Source organism: Nannospalax galili, unplaced genomic scaffold (genome assembly GCF_000622305.1).
Source record: "Nannospalax galili isolate Female #2095 unplaced genomic scaffold, S.galili_v1.0 scaffold127, whole genome shotgun sequence".
NCBI lineage: Eukaryota > Metazoa > Chordata > Mammalia > Rodentia > Spalacidae > Nannospalax > Nannospalax galili.
This window is the reverse complement of record NW_008360326.1, coordinates 4717775-4733505: the sequence shown is the minus strand read 5'-3', so window position 1 is coordinate 4733505 and position 15731 is coordinate 4717775. Positions and strand designations below refer to the sequence as shown.

Below are 15731 nucleotides of genomic sequence, written 5' to 3'. Positions count from 1 at the left end.
TGCTCTATAAAACATGTTGAAGAGAATAATTACCCATTAACAGACTTAAGTCCCTATCTTATTTGCCCGGTCTCCTCTTAGGCCTCCACTCTGCTGTTCCTTTGTCTCTTCCACTTTCACTCAGAGAGGTTCTGAAACAGACCCAGGTCTACCTTCCCTCTGCCCTTAAGGCTGTCCTGGGCCTTGCCTTGCTTCCTGTTTCCAAGCTCCTTTGTGTGTCAATAGAAGATTTACCACCCATTCAGTGTCCTGCAAGTGGCTGATCACCAGTCCAAAGACTGGCTCAGTGTCCTAAAGTACAAGCATCAGGGCAGTGTGAAAGGCAGATAACTAGGGAGGACAAGCTCCAAGAGTATTTCAGGCAGACGGCTAGGACTACAAACCCTTTCTCCTTTTGTCCCACCCCTTACAAGTCTCTCTTCTGTGTCCTTCCTATATAGTACATGGAGGAGCCCTTGGAAACTTAATTTCTCTACCCTTTCCGTTTCCCATCTGACTATGCCCGCAGCCCTTATATCTCTTCTTGCCCAACAATGACAGACCATACAGGAGCCAAATTGGAGAGAGAAGCTCTATTTACACCAGCTAAGAAGCAGCAGTCCAGTGGAGACTAAGGGCTGAGCGGTGTTCTCTGGAGAGTCATATAGGCCTGGGGTCAGACATCTTTCCCCAACCTTGAGCCTTGATATGTCCTTTCCTTGGCTCTGGACTTTGAGGAAGTTAGGAGGTAGAGGGAATAATGCTTCTGTAGATTTCTCTTCTTCAAGCCCCTCTGTGTTTCTAGTTGGAATCTGCCTTTGCACCAACAATTGATGAGAGAGATTAGCAGTAGATCTGAGAATGGGGCCGAGCCTAGAGCAAGAGCAAGAAATGAATTCCAGCATAGAGGACACAGAAGGGAAAGGGCAAGGAAGATAAATGCTTATGAAAACAAGAAAAGGAAAGAAGGTAAGAGATCAGGTCCTAGATTTGCTAAAGAAGGTCATGGTGGGGCTAGAGAGATGGCTCAGCAGTTAACACTGGTGGTTCTTGCAGAAGACCCGGGTTCAAATCCTAGCACCCATATGACAGCTAACAATTGTCCATAACTCCAGTCCCAAGGGATCCGACAGCCTCTTCTGACCTCTGCAGGCATTGCATAACACGGGTGCACTTACCTATATGCAGGCAATACACGCATACACATAAAAATAATAAAATTTAAAAGAAAAAGGGGGGGCATGGTAATTTTGTGCCTGGGAGTGCACAGTCCAAAGCTTGGTTTTCACCACCTTTTGCTCTCCCAAAAAGCATCCTTTTAGGTTTTTCTCACCATCTAAAGCCATTGTATCTACCCTTGCTATGGAGGACCTACCTCAGGATTCATCTACCTCCAGGTCTTCACGAATGCAGATGTACACAAAGATGGAAGCAGGGTGAAGGCTGGTGCCATCCTTGGAGAGTAGGTGTATGTGGCGGTAGCCTGGAAACGGGCAGGACTATTAGGAAAGCAGCTAGGGTTGGGATATTGGCCAGGGGTCCAACACAACCGTCTCACCTTGTTTCATGCAGGTCCAAGGCAGGGTGTACTGACCAAGGAAGTCATTCCGGGTTTTTCGGTTATAATCCTTTACCACAAAACGCAACATAACGAGTTCAGGCACCTGAACGTGGAAACACAGTGCCTGCCCCCAGTGTGGATTAAAACCTGAAGTAGAGAAGAATAAAGGAATGGGTATTGACTTTCTTTAGGGCCATATTGAGTTGCTTTCCCTGCGTTCTCATTTAACATAGATAGTGAGGAAGTGGGTACAAAATGCAGAAGCAGGGGCTGCAGAGGTGGCTCAGCAATTGCCAGTGCTTGCTGCTCTTCCGGAGGACCCGAGTTCAGTTCCCAGTGCCTATGTTGGGTGACTCACAACTACCTCTAATCTAACTCCAGGGTACCCGATGCCCCCTTGCCTCTGTGGGTACCCACACAACACATGACAGACACACACATAAACATAAATAAAAATTTTAAAATTTTAGAAGGCAAAAGCAATTTTCCCAATTCATGAACCTCTAAGGGAGGACCAGGATTCTTTGTACTGTTCCACATTGCCTCCCACAGGGGTGTGTAGTCACATGGACTGCACCTGCTGGAAGGCAAAATAGAAGGGAATCTGCAGTCCTATGTCTCTTCCCCAACTACCCGGTCTCACCATTGTTCGCCACGTAATTGGTCTCTTGCTGCCTTGTGTCTTCAGGAACACCAAAGAGCTCTACTCTCACCAGTGGGTCCACAATGGATGTCTCTTTAGTATTGTCCACTTTGGGGAGTTGCTGACCACTGATCACCTGCAACAAGGGCAATGGAACTTCATGAGTTACTGCACAGCCCAGCCCTCCTTCACCCACCCTTCAGACCCCAGAGAAGACTTTGGAACTTGCACTATAGCTTCATAATTTGCAAAACTAATCCTCCATAGGTAGTTTATTCTAATATTCAACCTGAAATTTTAAATGAATCAGAACAGAACTTTAAAGTTTGAAAGCGGCTATGCTAGTGACAACAGCTTTTTCTATAGCACTTGCTGTGCACCAGGAGTTATAAGCACATGATCTTAACACAGTCATCACAACCCTGTGTGGTAAGTAGTGGAATTACCCCTATTTTGCAGATGAGTATTCTGAAGTTCAAATTAAAGAACTTGCCCATTACCCAACTAGGAAGTGGGTTTGAAACTAGACCCTTGACTCCAAAGTCTGTGCTGTTGAATCAGGCTATCCTCTTATAAAGAATTTTCAACCAATGACCCTCCTGACAAATAAGTTCAGTTTTTCTTCCATTTCTATTCCAGCTATCCCAGGTTCTTCCCAATAGTTTCTGTCATACCTGAACTAAGAGGGTTTGGGCCTTAAAAGGGCTGATGGGCTTCTCGGGATTGAAGAAGCTCATGGTATCACGCAGGAATTCTGGCTTCAGCACATAGCCACAGCCACCATTCTGGCGGAAGAGCCCATCACAGATGTCCATGGCAAACCCTGCAGTCTGCATATTCAGAGCCACTGAGAACCAGGGGAGAAAGGAAAAAATGAACAGATTCACCTTGGGAGCTAGACATGGTGGTGCATACTTATAAACCCTAGAGCTTAGGAGGCAGTCAGGAGGACTGCCACAAGTTCAAGGCCATCCTCGTCTACATAGCAAGTACTAGGCCAGCCAGGACTATGTAGCATGACACTCTCTCTGTCTCTTTCTCTCTGTCTCTGTCTCTCTCACACACAATACATATGTGGTTGTGTGTTTTACATGCATACAGACACATTCCCAACCTTCTAGCCCCTTTCAGGATTAAGAAGACATGGTGTAAGAGTGCCTTACAGGAGGGACTAGAGAGCCAGCTCAGTGGTTAAGAGAACTCACTGAGTTCGGATTTCCAGCACCCTCATGGCAGCTCACAATCACCTGTAACTCCAGTTCCAGGAGAGTCATTGTCTTCTGTCCTTGGCACTAAGTGCACATTATGCACTTATATACATGCAGGCAAGGCAAACATAAAAAAATTTTTTTTAACTAAAAATAGGGGCTGGAGAGATGGCTCAGCAGTTAAGAGCAGTGGTTGCTCCTGCAGAGGACCTAGGTTTGATTCCCAGCACCCACATGGCAGCTAATAACCCTCCATAATTCCAGTTCTAGGGGAATCCGATGCCTTCTTCTGACCTCCGAGGGCACTCACATACACACAGGCAATACACTCATACACATAAAATAATAAAAATAGTTTGAAATTTAGGAGTGCCTGCTGAGGCTAGGTAGCACAGGTTTGGAAAACTGAGGGGACGGGGGGTTGAGAGTTTAAAGCCAGCCTGGGCTACAACAATAAGAGCAAGATCCTCAAAACAGAGTACCTGCTGGAAACATTTCAACAGGTAGCCCCACTTTTCTCACCTTTCCACTCCAGACTCCTTAAAGCATTCCCTGGCCTTAACTTCCCCTAGTGAACTTACCTCCCGTTAGCTGCTCTGCTCCCTCCCTGTCCCTGCTGCCTCCTCACCTATCTGGCAGCCTGCATTCCAGAGTTCCTGGGGGTTAAAGTTGGATGAGTCAGTCCTCAAACCACTGGGATACACACGGCATAACTGCCAGGCATTATGCTGCACAAACTCATTACCTGTAAAAAGGTGCAAGAAAGGAGAAGGGGGGCTGGAAAGATGGCTCAGCGGTTAAGAGCACTGACTGTTCTTGCAGAAGACCTGGGTTCGATTCCCAGCACCCACATGGCAGCTACAAACCATCCTTAACTCCAGTTTCAGGGAAATCCGAAGCCCTCTTCTGACCTCCGGAGCATTGCACAACACAGGTACACTCACATACATGCAGGCAATACACTCATACACATAAAAATAATAAAATATTAAAAAAAAAAAAAAAAACGGGAGATGGAAGTTCTGTCTGCCTGGGGTAGGTACTCCCATTAACTTGGTCCCAAGGACCCTATCCATTTACTTCACTCTTCTCAAAATCCGAGGCTGGCTACCAAAGGCTTCAGTATGCCCCTAGTCTGTTCCATCCAGACCAACACAGCCACCCCGCCCCCCCGATTTCTTCCCCTTAGAACCTTCTGCACACAATTCATAAATCTTTTTCTTTGTGGGCTAGACATGTAAGTTGGTGCTTGCCTAGTAGACCCTGGATTTGCTTTCCAGCACTGCATGAACCCGGAGTGGTAGTACACACCTGTAATCCCAGTACTTGGAAGAGAGAGACAAAGGGATCAGAAGTTCAAAATGATCCTCAACTGAGGCCACCCTGGGACTATGTGAGGCTGTCTCAAATAATAAATGTAACTTTTCTCTTTGCCTGTTCTGAGAAGTTTCTTATCTCTCCATTGCTTCCTTGTCCGTGTTTGTGGGACTTACTGCCTACCCATCAGACCTGAACCTACCCATTCCACTTCTTTCCCTGCCCCTCCATTTTGGTCCTGACCTGCCTCCTTGATAAGGTTTCTGGCTTTGGTCTCAGAGAAGGATGATATATCATAGATGTGGTAGTTTTCCCTGGAATGAGTGAAGCTCTGGAAGGAGACTGTCCTCAAGTAGACAACCAGGGCAGACAGGGCTGGGCACAAGATGAGAGTGGAATTCTGGAGGAGAAAATGAAGAAGATGGTATTGAATCTGGAGTGATCTGCAAGGGAGAAGCTAATGGCCATCCAACCTGAGCCTCTGCCCGATGCCTCCCCACTGCTTTCTCCCTCCTGCCTCACCTGCTTGGACAAGAGAAGGGACTCAGGAATGGAACTAGGAGGCTGGGCTATAACATGACCACAGATAGGCAGACAAGACAGCGGGCACATCACAACCTGGGGGTGAGGATGGGAATAAAGGCAATCTGCACATACTGCTGGGTTTGGTTTCAGCCTCTGGGTTTGGAAGGTCTAGTCTATGTTACATCTTAGGTGGCCTTTCTTTATTGTTTTTAAACAGAGAGGCATCAGTCTCCCTAATGCTCTTAAAACAAATGAACAATAATATTTGGTCAAAATGTACATGAATCTAGACTATACAGGAGGTAGTCATGAAATTCACACCTGTAAGGATATGAGGGTCCCAGAGTTTTATTTTTGGATTTCTCTCTCTCTCTCTCTCTCTCTCTCTCTCTCTCTCTCTCGCTCTCGCTCTCGCTCTCGCTCTCGCTCTCGCTCTCGCTCTCGCTCTTGCTCTCTCGCTCTCTCGCTCTCTCTCTCTGGTCTTTTTGAGACAGGGTCTCCCTGCAACCCCAGCTAGCCTGGAACTTGCTATATAGACCAGGCTGGCCTCAAACTCACAGAGATCCACCTGCCTCTACCTCCTGAGTACTGCGTTTAAAGGCGTGCACCAACACGCCCTGAGGATTTATGTCCTTAATTCCCATTGCCATGCCTAGACACAGCAGCAGCAGGCTTAAACACCACAGCCTCAGAGAAAGCAGGATAAGCCAGAAGTCAGCTGAGTAAGCCAAGCAAAGTACACAAAGAAAGAGGCACAGACTTCAAATCTGGATCTTAGAGGGCCTACCAATGGTATCCTTTTCTCCCTTGGCCTCTCCCTCCCCATACAGAAATAGAGCACATTCCCCATCTCAAATTTCCTCAGATACTTCCGGTTCCTTCCCAAACTCAAACTACGCTTTCCAAGAAGTGTTCTCTAAGCCCACTTAGTTGAGGCCGAGATCACAGCAATCGGTCCAGTAACACCTATTTAACGATAAAATGACGCCCCACACACACACTGAGGGGGTCTTAAAGATGTGTCCTGAGTCACTTAGCTCCTTCATCTCTCTCTAGCTTCCTTGTCTTCTTTCTTGGAATTTACCTGCCTATCCATCAAGCCTGAACCTCCCCATGCCACTTTCGAGGACCCAGGTGATAGTCAAATGAGGGTTTAAATTAGAATGATTCTACATTTGTCTATTTTGAATACTAAGCTTCTATTTTAAGTTTTCACTTGAAAAAAGGAAAAGATTTCATGGCCCAAGAAGTATGATAGATGTGCATGTGGTCTGCATCACATACAGTGATGCCACAGATGTATTCCTATGCTTCTTTTAGGGCCATTTTCTCCTTGACGTTCTACCCTGGCTGACTCTAGTCTCTTCAAAAACCAGTCTTCAGTTTGAGATGCTTGCTAACTAAATGCCATGGCAGAAAGACCAGTCTTGACGTACCTTCTTTTTTTTCCTGTTCCTAGGGGTTAACTCCTGGGTCTCATGTTGAAGCTGAGGCTGAGTCTCTGACTCACAGTAGGGGTCTGGCTCCAGCTGTTCCTCCTCTTCTTCATCCACAATATCCTCAAATATTCTTAACTTCTTCCCTTTCACCAAGATCTTCCCTCGAAGCAGCTAGGGGACAACAACGAAGAGACCTGTCTACTTGTCTGTTTGAGCCCCTCCTGAAGATAATGCAGATCTCATTGTCTCAAAGAAGAAGAAAGTGAGGCGTCAGAAGTTCTCCTAGAAAGATAATTCCTGATACAGAGAGTCACTTATTTTCAAACAAACAACATCTCTAACCCTATGAGAAAAACCTCTCCCTCATATTTTACACGCTAAAAACTCCTTTAAGGATATGCACTTATAAGGAATATAAGAATATGAAGAGAGATAATGTCTTTGAACAATATTATAATGGAAAAGCCTTTAGAAATGGGATATGAAGCTGGGAGTCATGGCTCATGCTTGTAGTCCTGACACTCTGGAGACTAAGGAAGGACTGGATGCTAGAAAATGCTAAGCGTGCATGCCTGTAATTTAGCACTCAAAAAACTCAAAGCAACAAAAAACATAAGCCCTTCTTTTCAATGTTTACCATTATGAATCATCTCACTCATGGAGTTGTTTGTGGTCATTCTCTTCTGTTGGTTGGAATATTATTTAGTATTTTTTCTAGAGGACAACTTGGTGATAACAAACTAAAACTGTCAAAATGCAGTGTGTGTGTGTATGTGTGTTTCAGGATGACTTCCAACTTACTATGTAGCAGAGATTCGTCTTGAACTCCTGATCCTCCTGCCTCCACCTCCTGAGTGCATTGGATTAACACTACATCTGGCTAAAATACGAACTCTAACCCAGAAATTTTGAATTCTAGGAATCCATTTCAAAGAAAGAAAGAATAAATGGACAAAGCTATATGTACAAGTTGAAAATTATTAACAACCAAGCCAGGCATGGTGGTGCACGCCTTTAGTCCCAGCACTTGGGAGGCAGAGGCAGGCAGATCTCTGTGAGTTCAAGGCCAACCTGGTCTACATAGTGAGTTCCAGGCCAGCTGGGGCTACAGGGAGAACCTGTCTCAAAAAGGCCAAAAAAAAAAAATTATTAACAACCTAAGTTCTTACCAAATGTGCGACTGATTACATTATAGCCCATAAATGGCAAAAACATACAATGGCTCACTACAGAGCGATTAACAAAGAAAATATACATGAAAAGAAACCCATGCTATATATTATAAGAATATGGATGATAATCTCACTCATGATTTTTCTAATATGAATACATACATGTATATGTTTAACTTAACTTTTAGAAAATCTTTTGATAGGGCCTGGGGATGTGGCTCCGTTTGGTAGAATGCTTGCCTAACATGTACAAAACCCTGGGTTTGCCCCAAGAATCTCATAAACTGGGTGTGTAATCCTAGTAACTTGGGAGGTGAAGGCAGGAGGATCAGAAGTTGAAGCACATCCTTAACTACATTGTGAGTTTGATACTCACCTGGACTTTATGAGAACCTGTCTTAAAAAAAGAAAAATAGGAGTTGAAGGTCTACTCTGTGGTAGAACATGAGCTTAGCATGAATGAAGCCCAGAAATTGATGAAAATAAATCTACTAAGCCAGTGAGATGGCTCAGCAGGTAAGGGCACTTGCAAGGAACCTGATGACCTGAGTTCGCCCTCCTGAGACCTGTCACACTGTGGAAGGAGAGAACCAACTCCTAAAAGCTCTCCTCTGACCTCCACTTCCACATGCATGCCATGGCAAGTATACTGCCACTTCCCCTTCCCGGCCACTAAATAAACAAATAATAAAATATTTTAAAAAGGAAAGGAGGGCAGGGCATGGTGGCACATGCCTTTAATCCCAGTACGCTGGAGGCAGAGGCAAGCAGATCTCTGTGAGTTCAAGGCCAGTCTGGTCTACATAGTGAGTTCCAGGACAGCTGGGGCTACAGGGAGACCCTGTCTCAAAAAGACCGAAAAAGAAAAAGAAAAAAAAAAAAAAAGAAAAGGAGGTCTGGAGAGATGGCTCAGCACTTAAGAACACTGATCGTTCTTGCAGAAGACCTGGGTTTGAATCCCAACGCCCACATGGCAACTAACAACTGTCTGTAACTCCAGTTCAAGGGGATTTAAGAGCTTCTTCTGTCCTCCATGGGCATTGCATGACACGGATGCACTTACATACATGCAGGCAATACATGCTTACATATAAAATAAAAATAATAAAATATTTTTTGAAAAAGAAAAGGAATCTACTGATACTATTATAAAGAATTGGGATTATATTCTTTATGTTGCTTGTAAAGTCTATACAAATTATAAACCATCAAGAAAATGTTAGAAAATATTAAGGGTTAGAGATGTAACTTGGTTAGTAAAGTGCTTGCCTAGCATGCATAAAACCCTGGGTTTGATCCTCAGCACTATAGAAACCAGGCATGGTGGTGCACCCCTGTAATCCCAGCACTTGGGAGGTGGGAGCAGGAGGATCAGTAGTTCAAAGCCAGCCTTGACTACATATGGGGTTTGAGGCCAGCCCAGCTACATGAGACCTTGTCTCAAAACAAAACAAAGCAAAATCTTGTCTATAGGCATTTAAAGAACAAGATGGAGGTAGAGGCAGGCGGATCTCTGTGAGTTCAAGGACAGCCTGGTCTACACAGCAAGTTCCAAGCCAGCTGGGGCTACAGGGAGACCCTGACTAAAAAAGAACTCCCTCCCCCTCAAAAAGAGCAAGATGGTCCATCTGAAAATAGAAAGAAGGAAACTGTGGTAAGGGAATGTGGAAGCCACAGTATAGTCCCTACCTCTGGTGAGGGCAGCTGATTGAACAGCCCATCTAATGTGGTGCTCAGCAGCTGCTCCCCCAGTATTTCAGTCAGATGTCGTGCCACAGTCTCTTGCTGCTCCCAGCTGCAGTGGTTCTCCAGGGACAGGATGAGTGGGTAGTCTGATGTCTGGTGAGAAAAGGAGATGCTGCATTCAGAGTTCTAAAACCCTATAACCTCCTTCTCCAAAACCTGGGTTCCTAGCCCCCCACCCTCATGAGCTCAAATGAGTATACTAAATACCAAACTTCTACAATACCATTACAGGGCTCAGTGAGAACTTGATGGATCTGGGGTCCCCTCTTTGGGAAACTCTTGAGACCCCAAATCTTATACCTATGCCAAGTCTGACCCAGGTCCCTCTGAGACCTTTGAGTTTTCAAGCTCAGTATGGGTTACAGGCCATCCCTCTAGTTATGAGCTCACATTATACTCACATTTTCATCTCTAGATTTCTACTGTCCCCCAGCCCAATGTACCACTGTTTCTGTTTCCCTATCCACCCTCTCCCAGATAGGTAACATAAATTTTTGTAAGAAGTTACAACTAGTAATTACCTATATAAATACTTATTAGTAGTAACACATCCAACACTTAGTCATAATAATCCCTTAATATTTGTCTGAGGCTTTAGAGTTAAAACCTCTTATATATATCACGCCACTTGCAATAACTGTCCCCAGTTCCTTCCACCCTCACTAGAGACAGTCATTTCCCTCAAACCCTCTTGCCTTATTTAGTGCCTTTCCCAACTTGGGGCTAGTACCTGGAAGGCATACTGTGCCAGTGTTGCCGTGACATCTTTGAACAGGATACGGGAGGTCAGGGTATGTCCATGGTAAACAATGGGCTCCCCACCAGGCCCATCCCATACATCCACCTCCACACAGCGGCACCCCCGCTTCAGGGCCCTGCAAGAACCCCAAGCCCCAAGAGGCAGGAGAGGTCAAGATATGATCTTCCACCTAAGGATCCTCTCTCTACTCTGGAAAGAACAGTGCTCACTATCACTTATCTATCTAGACCCCTTCAGATAACATTACCATGGCGGCTTCTTGGTCTACTGGGACATGACTGCCTCTCACATTGATCTCCACACAGCACCAATGCATGGTCTTCCTTAGCATATTGCACATTGCCTCACTATACCTCCACTGTTCTGGTTGTGTGTACCAATATAACACCTGGGTCATTCAAATTCTTAGAAAACTCTCTCTCTCTCTCTCTCTCTCTCTCTCTCTCTCTCTCATTAATCTTATTGTTTGAAACAGGGTCTCACTATGCAGCCCAGGTAAACTGGAATTGCAATTCTTGCAGACTGGGATGGAGGGGTGCCATTATACCCAGTTTGCCTCGCTCTCTCCAAATGGGATTAAATTCAGGGCCTCAAACACGTTTTACCACTGAGCTACATTCCCAGCCCCTATTCTCACAACTATACTGCCTAAGCTGAAAACTTGGAGGTTTCACTCATTTTTTGAGTAAAAAATCCACTTATTTTTGTATGCTTCAAGCTACGTGGTCAGTTGCTAGCTCTATAACACTACTTAGTCTCATCCATGATGCATCACAATAAAAGCAACTACCACTTATTAGCTACTGACACACAGATTATCTCCTTTAATCTTCACAATAACCCTGACAGATTAGACACCATTATCATCTTCACTTTATAGATAGGGAAACCAAGTTATACAGAGGTTAATTATCCCCAGAACACTAAGGGAGCTAGAATCTGACCAAAAATGAACTGATTCCAGAACCTGGTTTTTTGCTGCTGTTGTTTTTTTGGTTTCTTTTCTTTTCTTTTTTTTTTTTTCCTCTTTTTGAGACAGGGTCTCTCTGTAGCCCCAGCTGTTCTGGAACTCACTATGTAGACCAGGCTGGCCTCAAACTCACAAAGATCCACCTGCCTCTGCCTCCCAAGTGCTGGGATTAAAGGCATGTGCCACCACACCCGGCTGTCAGAACCTGTTTTTAACTCCTATGTTCTACTGCCTTCCCTTTAAAGCATTCAGTTTACTTAAAACAAATGTCGGGGCCTCTGACTTCTGAGAGTTTCATAGCTTATGAAAGAGAGGGGAATTCCATTTATCCATAAGATTTCATTACTATTTTTCTACTAATCTTCAGTATTTTCTCCAAGTGTCTTAGATCTTCAGCCCCTAAGCCCCACCTATCCTCAATCCTTTTTTATCTGCCTGCAGTATCCCTTAGTTTCCCACAGGAGGTCCATCTCAGGAGCTGGATCCCTTCTCTACCACCACTGTACCGTATGTATCCTTCAACGCTGCTTTGGCCACAAAGCTGGTCCCCCAGTAAGTAGGTATTGTGAGAGGAGTTAATGAAGTAGTGGTTCAGAGGTTGAGTCATATCCTGGTAGATAGGGAGGCAGGCTGGGTTGAAGATGTCTCCGTCCTTTGAGCAGAGGTAGCTGAGGAAGCCATCCATGCTCAGCACATGCCGCAATTTGCCTAGGACATGTAGTGGGGAACATGAGCGTGAGAAGCTCTGAGTGGGAGATCTGGCACACCTGAAGCCCATTCTCCAGGCCCATCTCTTAGGGTCCTGCCCTTCATATGGCCATTCTCAGTCTACAGATTCCAAACTTGACCCACAATGTATCTGCCACTTAAATCACTCCTACTGCTACAGGGAACCATTAAGATCATTCTAGGCTTTTGAGTTGCAGACTTTTCCCAGCTCTTTGCCTCCCTCCCTCCCTCCTTCCCCCCTCCCCTCCTTCCTTCCTTCCTTCCTTCCTTCCTTCCTTCCTTCCTTCCTTCTTTTCATTCACTCACCCATGCATCCATCCATCATCCATCCATTACCCATGGATGCATGCATGCATCTAACTACCCTCATGGACCCATCACATCCTCCATTCACATCATCCATGTATCCATCCACTTACTCATGCATCCATGTCATCTAGTCATCCATGACTGTTTAGAGAAGGTGGTCAGTTGGTTTTGCAGTGAAGAGGATGATGAACCACCCAGAATTCTGAGGGAAGCGTTCTGAACAGGTAAACAAGAGCAGCCTCCTGACAACAGGGCTGCATGTGGCGTCTCCAGAATGAAACTGAGACATGCCTGAGGAAGCCCAAGGATTTTAATAAGAGTGATTGAATTACTCCCTCCCTCCCTCCCTCCTTCCCTCCCTCCCTCCTTCCTTCCTTCCTTCTTTTGCTTTTGTTGTGTTGTTGTTGCTGGTTTTTGAGACAGGGTCAATACCTAGCCCCCTGGCTGGCTGGAACTTGCTATGTAGACCAGGCTGGTCTCAAACACACAGAAATCCTTCTGCCTCTGCCTCCTGAGTACTAGGATTAAAGGTATGCACAATCACCCCTACTTGCTTTCTTTTCTTCTTTTACAATTATTTATTCTTTATTTTGTGCATATATATGTGTGTGTGTGTGATGGGGGCAGTACATATAGGTTATAGAACAACTGTTAGAGCCAGCTCTCTTCTACCATGTGGGTCCCACAAGACCAAACTCAAGTTGTCAGGCCTGGCAGCAAGTGCCATTATCCACTGAGCCATCTTGCTGATCCCCTTTCCATTCTGAGAGTGCCTTTCTTTTTTAAAAAAAATTTTATTATTTTTATGTGTATGAATGTATTGCCTGCATGTATGTAAGTGCACTCGTGTCATACAATGCCCGTGGAGGTCAGAAAAGGAAGCCCAATTCCCTGGAACTGGAGTGACCATATGGGTATTAGGATTCGAACCCAGGTCCTCTGCAAGAGCAGTCAGTGCTCTTAACCACTGAGCCATCTCTCCAGCCCCCAAGAGTGCCTTTCTTTTTAAATAAACTATCTTGGAGCTGGAGAGATGGCTCAACAGTTAAGAACAGTGGTTGTTCTTACAGAAGACCCAGGTTCAAATCCCAGCACCCACATGGCAGCTAACAACTGTCCGTAACACCAGTCTCAGGGGATCCAAGAGCCTCTTCTGACCTCCAAGGGCATTGCATGACACAGGTTCATTTACCTACATGCAGGCAATACACGCATACACATAAAATAAAAACAATAAAATTAAAAAAAAAACTATCTCTATTCCTATCACTAAAAAGTCATTCCAGTGGTGCACATCTATAATCCCAGCACTGGGGAAACAGAGGCAGGAGGTTCTTGAGTTTGAGTTTGAGCCAGCCTTGACCACATAGTAAGGTCCTATCTCAAAAAACAAGCAAGCAAGCAAACAAACAAACAAGCCACTCTAGTCCAGTGCTGCTCAACAGAACTGTGCACAATGATGGAAATGTTCTGGTCTGCAGTGTTGGATATGGTAACTTCTTGATACATACAGCTATGAAAATAAAGCCTATATAGAGAATTGAGGTCAGAAACTTAGTGGGCTTGCCAAAATACCTGTGCTTTCTCCTTTGGGCTGTGCAGTAACATGACCTGAAGGTTTGTACTGTCAATGCTTTCATGTGGTAATTTGGAGACCATTTGTCAACATCTCCTTAGACTACACTCTTGGTGAGGAAATGGCCCTTTGACTCCTTCAATAGCCCTCACTCTTCTGAGCACAGACTTCATACAACAACAATGGCCAGCAGTTACTGAGCACTTGATCCATGCCACTAGGACATTACATACAGCAACTCACTAACACAATGAGGTCAGTATTGTAATACAGTCTGCCATGACAAATTAGATAACTTGCCCCAAGTCACATAGCTACTTTAAGTGGAGGAACTGGGATTTGAACCCAGTCAGAGCTATGCCTTGCATCAGCAGCAGGGGCTCATTCTGGGTAATGTTGCTGCAGAGAGGTTTGGTTGGGAGTTAGGATAATCTGACTGTCATGACCAGCTCCCTTGATCCATGTTTGACAAAGTCCCTTTTCTCAACATTGTTGCATTGGAATTCAGTTCCCAACACATGTACTTTGGGGAACACATTCAGGCTAACAAATATAATTGATGTATACTGGATCCTGCACTGGGAACAGAAAATCCTATTTTTTTTTTTTTACCTCTGACATTTTTCTTTAGTTTCATCTTCTGACTAGGCAGAGCTGTACATACCTATAATCCCAGCCCTCAGGAGCCTGAGGTAAAAGGACTGCCATGAGTTTAGGGCCAGCCAGGGCTACATAGAAACACCCTCAAAAAGTAAAGCAACTGAATCTGTGGTATATGCCTATAATCCCAGCATTTTGCAGGTAGAAGGAAGATCAGGAATTCATGGCCAGCCTGGGCTACTTGAGAGTCTATTTTCAAAAAAAAAAAGAAAACATTTTTGCTTTCTAAAATCATTGCTTTAGAGTGCCTAGTTTTCTTTGCTCACTCCCACAAATCAGGATATTCCAAAACTTTCTGAAACTTTCTGTTTGACCCTAAGTTCCAAGAGGGCAATGTCCCTATCTAATCTAGGCACTACAGCGTAGGTCCTGACACACTGTAGATACTCAAAAAGACCAAAATCAAAAAAAAAAAAAAAAAAAGAAAAAGAAAAAAAGAACTAGCTAACATAGTGAATGAATGAGTGGGTGAGAGTGGGAGTTGAGGTCCTGGAAACCTGGATCATGCAGACACCCTCTTATCATTTTTATGAGACATACCAGTTGAGAGATGAACTAGGTTTGGATTCCGGCTCCATGCTCATTAGCTCTTGGCTTTGAGAAATTCATTTAATCTTTCTTTTATTTTTCATTTTATTTGTGAGTGTATATAAGTGTGACATATATGCACATGTGTGTGAATGAGAATGTGGAGGCCAAAGGAGGATGTTAGGTGTCCTGCTCTATAACTCTCTGCTTATTCTATCAAAACAGGGTCTTTCACTGAACCTGGAACTAGGCTGGCAGCCAGCAAGCCCTAATTAAACCCCCTAGCCCTATCCTCTGCAGCACTGGGGTTGTATAAAGGCATGCCTATGGCCATATCTGGCTTTTTAAAATATTTTTATTTATTTATTTTTATTTTTTATGTTATTTTATTGGTCTTTTTGAGACAGGGTCTCCCCTGTAGCCCCAGCTATCCTGGAACTCACTATGTAGACCAGGCTGGCCTTGAACTCACAGAGATCGGCCTGCCTCTGCCTCCCGAGTGCTGGGACTAAAGGTGTGCGCTACCACGCCCGGCTATTTATTTTTTATGGTATGAGTGTTTTGTCTGTAAGTGCACATGTGTACAATTCCTGCAGAGGCCAGAAGACA

At 44.6% G+C, this 15731-nt stretch overlaps 1 protein-coding gene across 3 annotated transcripts in view; it reads right to left on the bottom strand.

Moving 5' to 3' along the window:
• Positions 1-557: 557 nt before the first annotated feature.
• Plcd4 (phospholipase C delta 4) overlaps positions 558-15731 on the bottom strand; it is a 30115-nt gene continuing 14941 nt past the window's right edge. For 2 of the 3 annotated variants that reach the window (XM_029560039.1, XM_029560040.1), the window contains 12 exons: positions 11827-12028; positions 10321-10465; positions 9534-9683; positions 6670-6843; positions 5231-5326; positions 4952-5108; positions 4020-4136; positions 2858-3030; positions 2184-2319; positions 1538-1687; positions 1355-1462; positions 558-852 (listed from right to left, as the gene is read on the bottom strand). In XM_029560039.1, coding sequence (XP_029415899.1) covers positions 1356-1462; positions 1538-1687; positions 2184-2319; positions 2858-3030; positions 4020-4136; positions 4952-5108; positions 5231-5326; positions 6670-6843; positions 9534-9683; positions 10321-10465; positions 11827-12028 — 1607 coding nt within the window. In that variant the 3' untranslated portion in view covers positions 558-852; position 1355. The remainder of the gene's footprint in view (positions 853-1354; positions 1463-1537; positions 1688-2183; positions 2320-2857; positions 3031-4019; positions 4137-4951; positions 5109-5230; positions 5327-6669; positions 6844-9533; positions 9684-10320; positions 10466-11826; positions 12029-15731) is intronic. The other variant, XM_008825716.3, reaches the window with a different exon arrangement.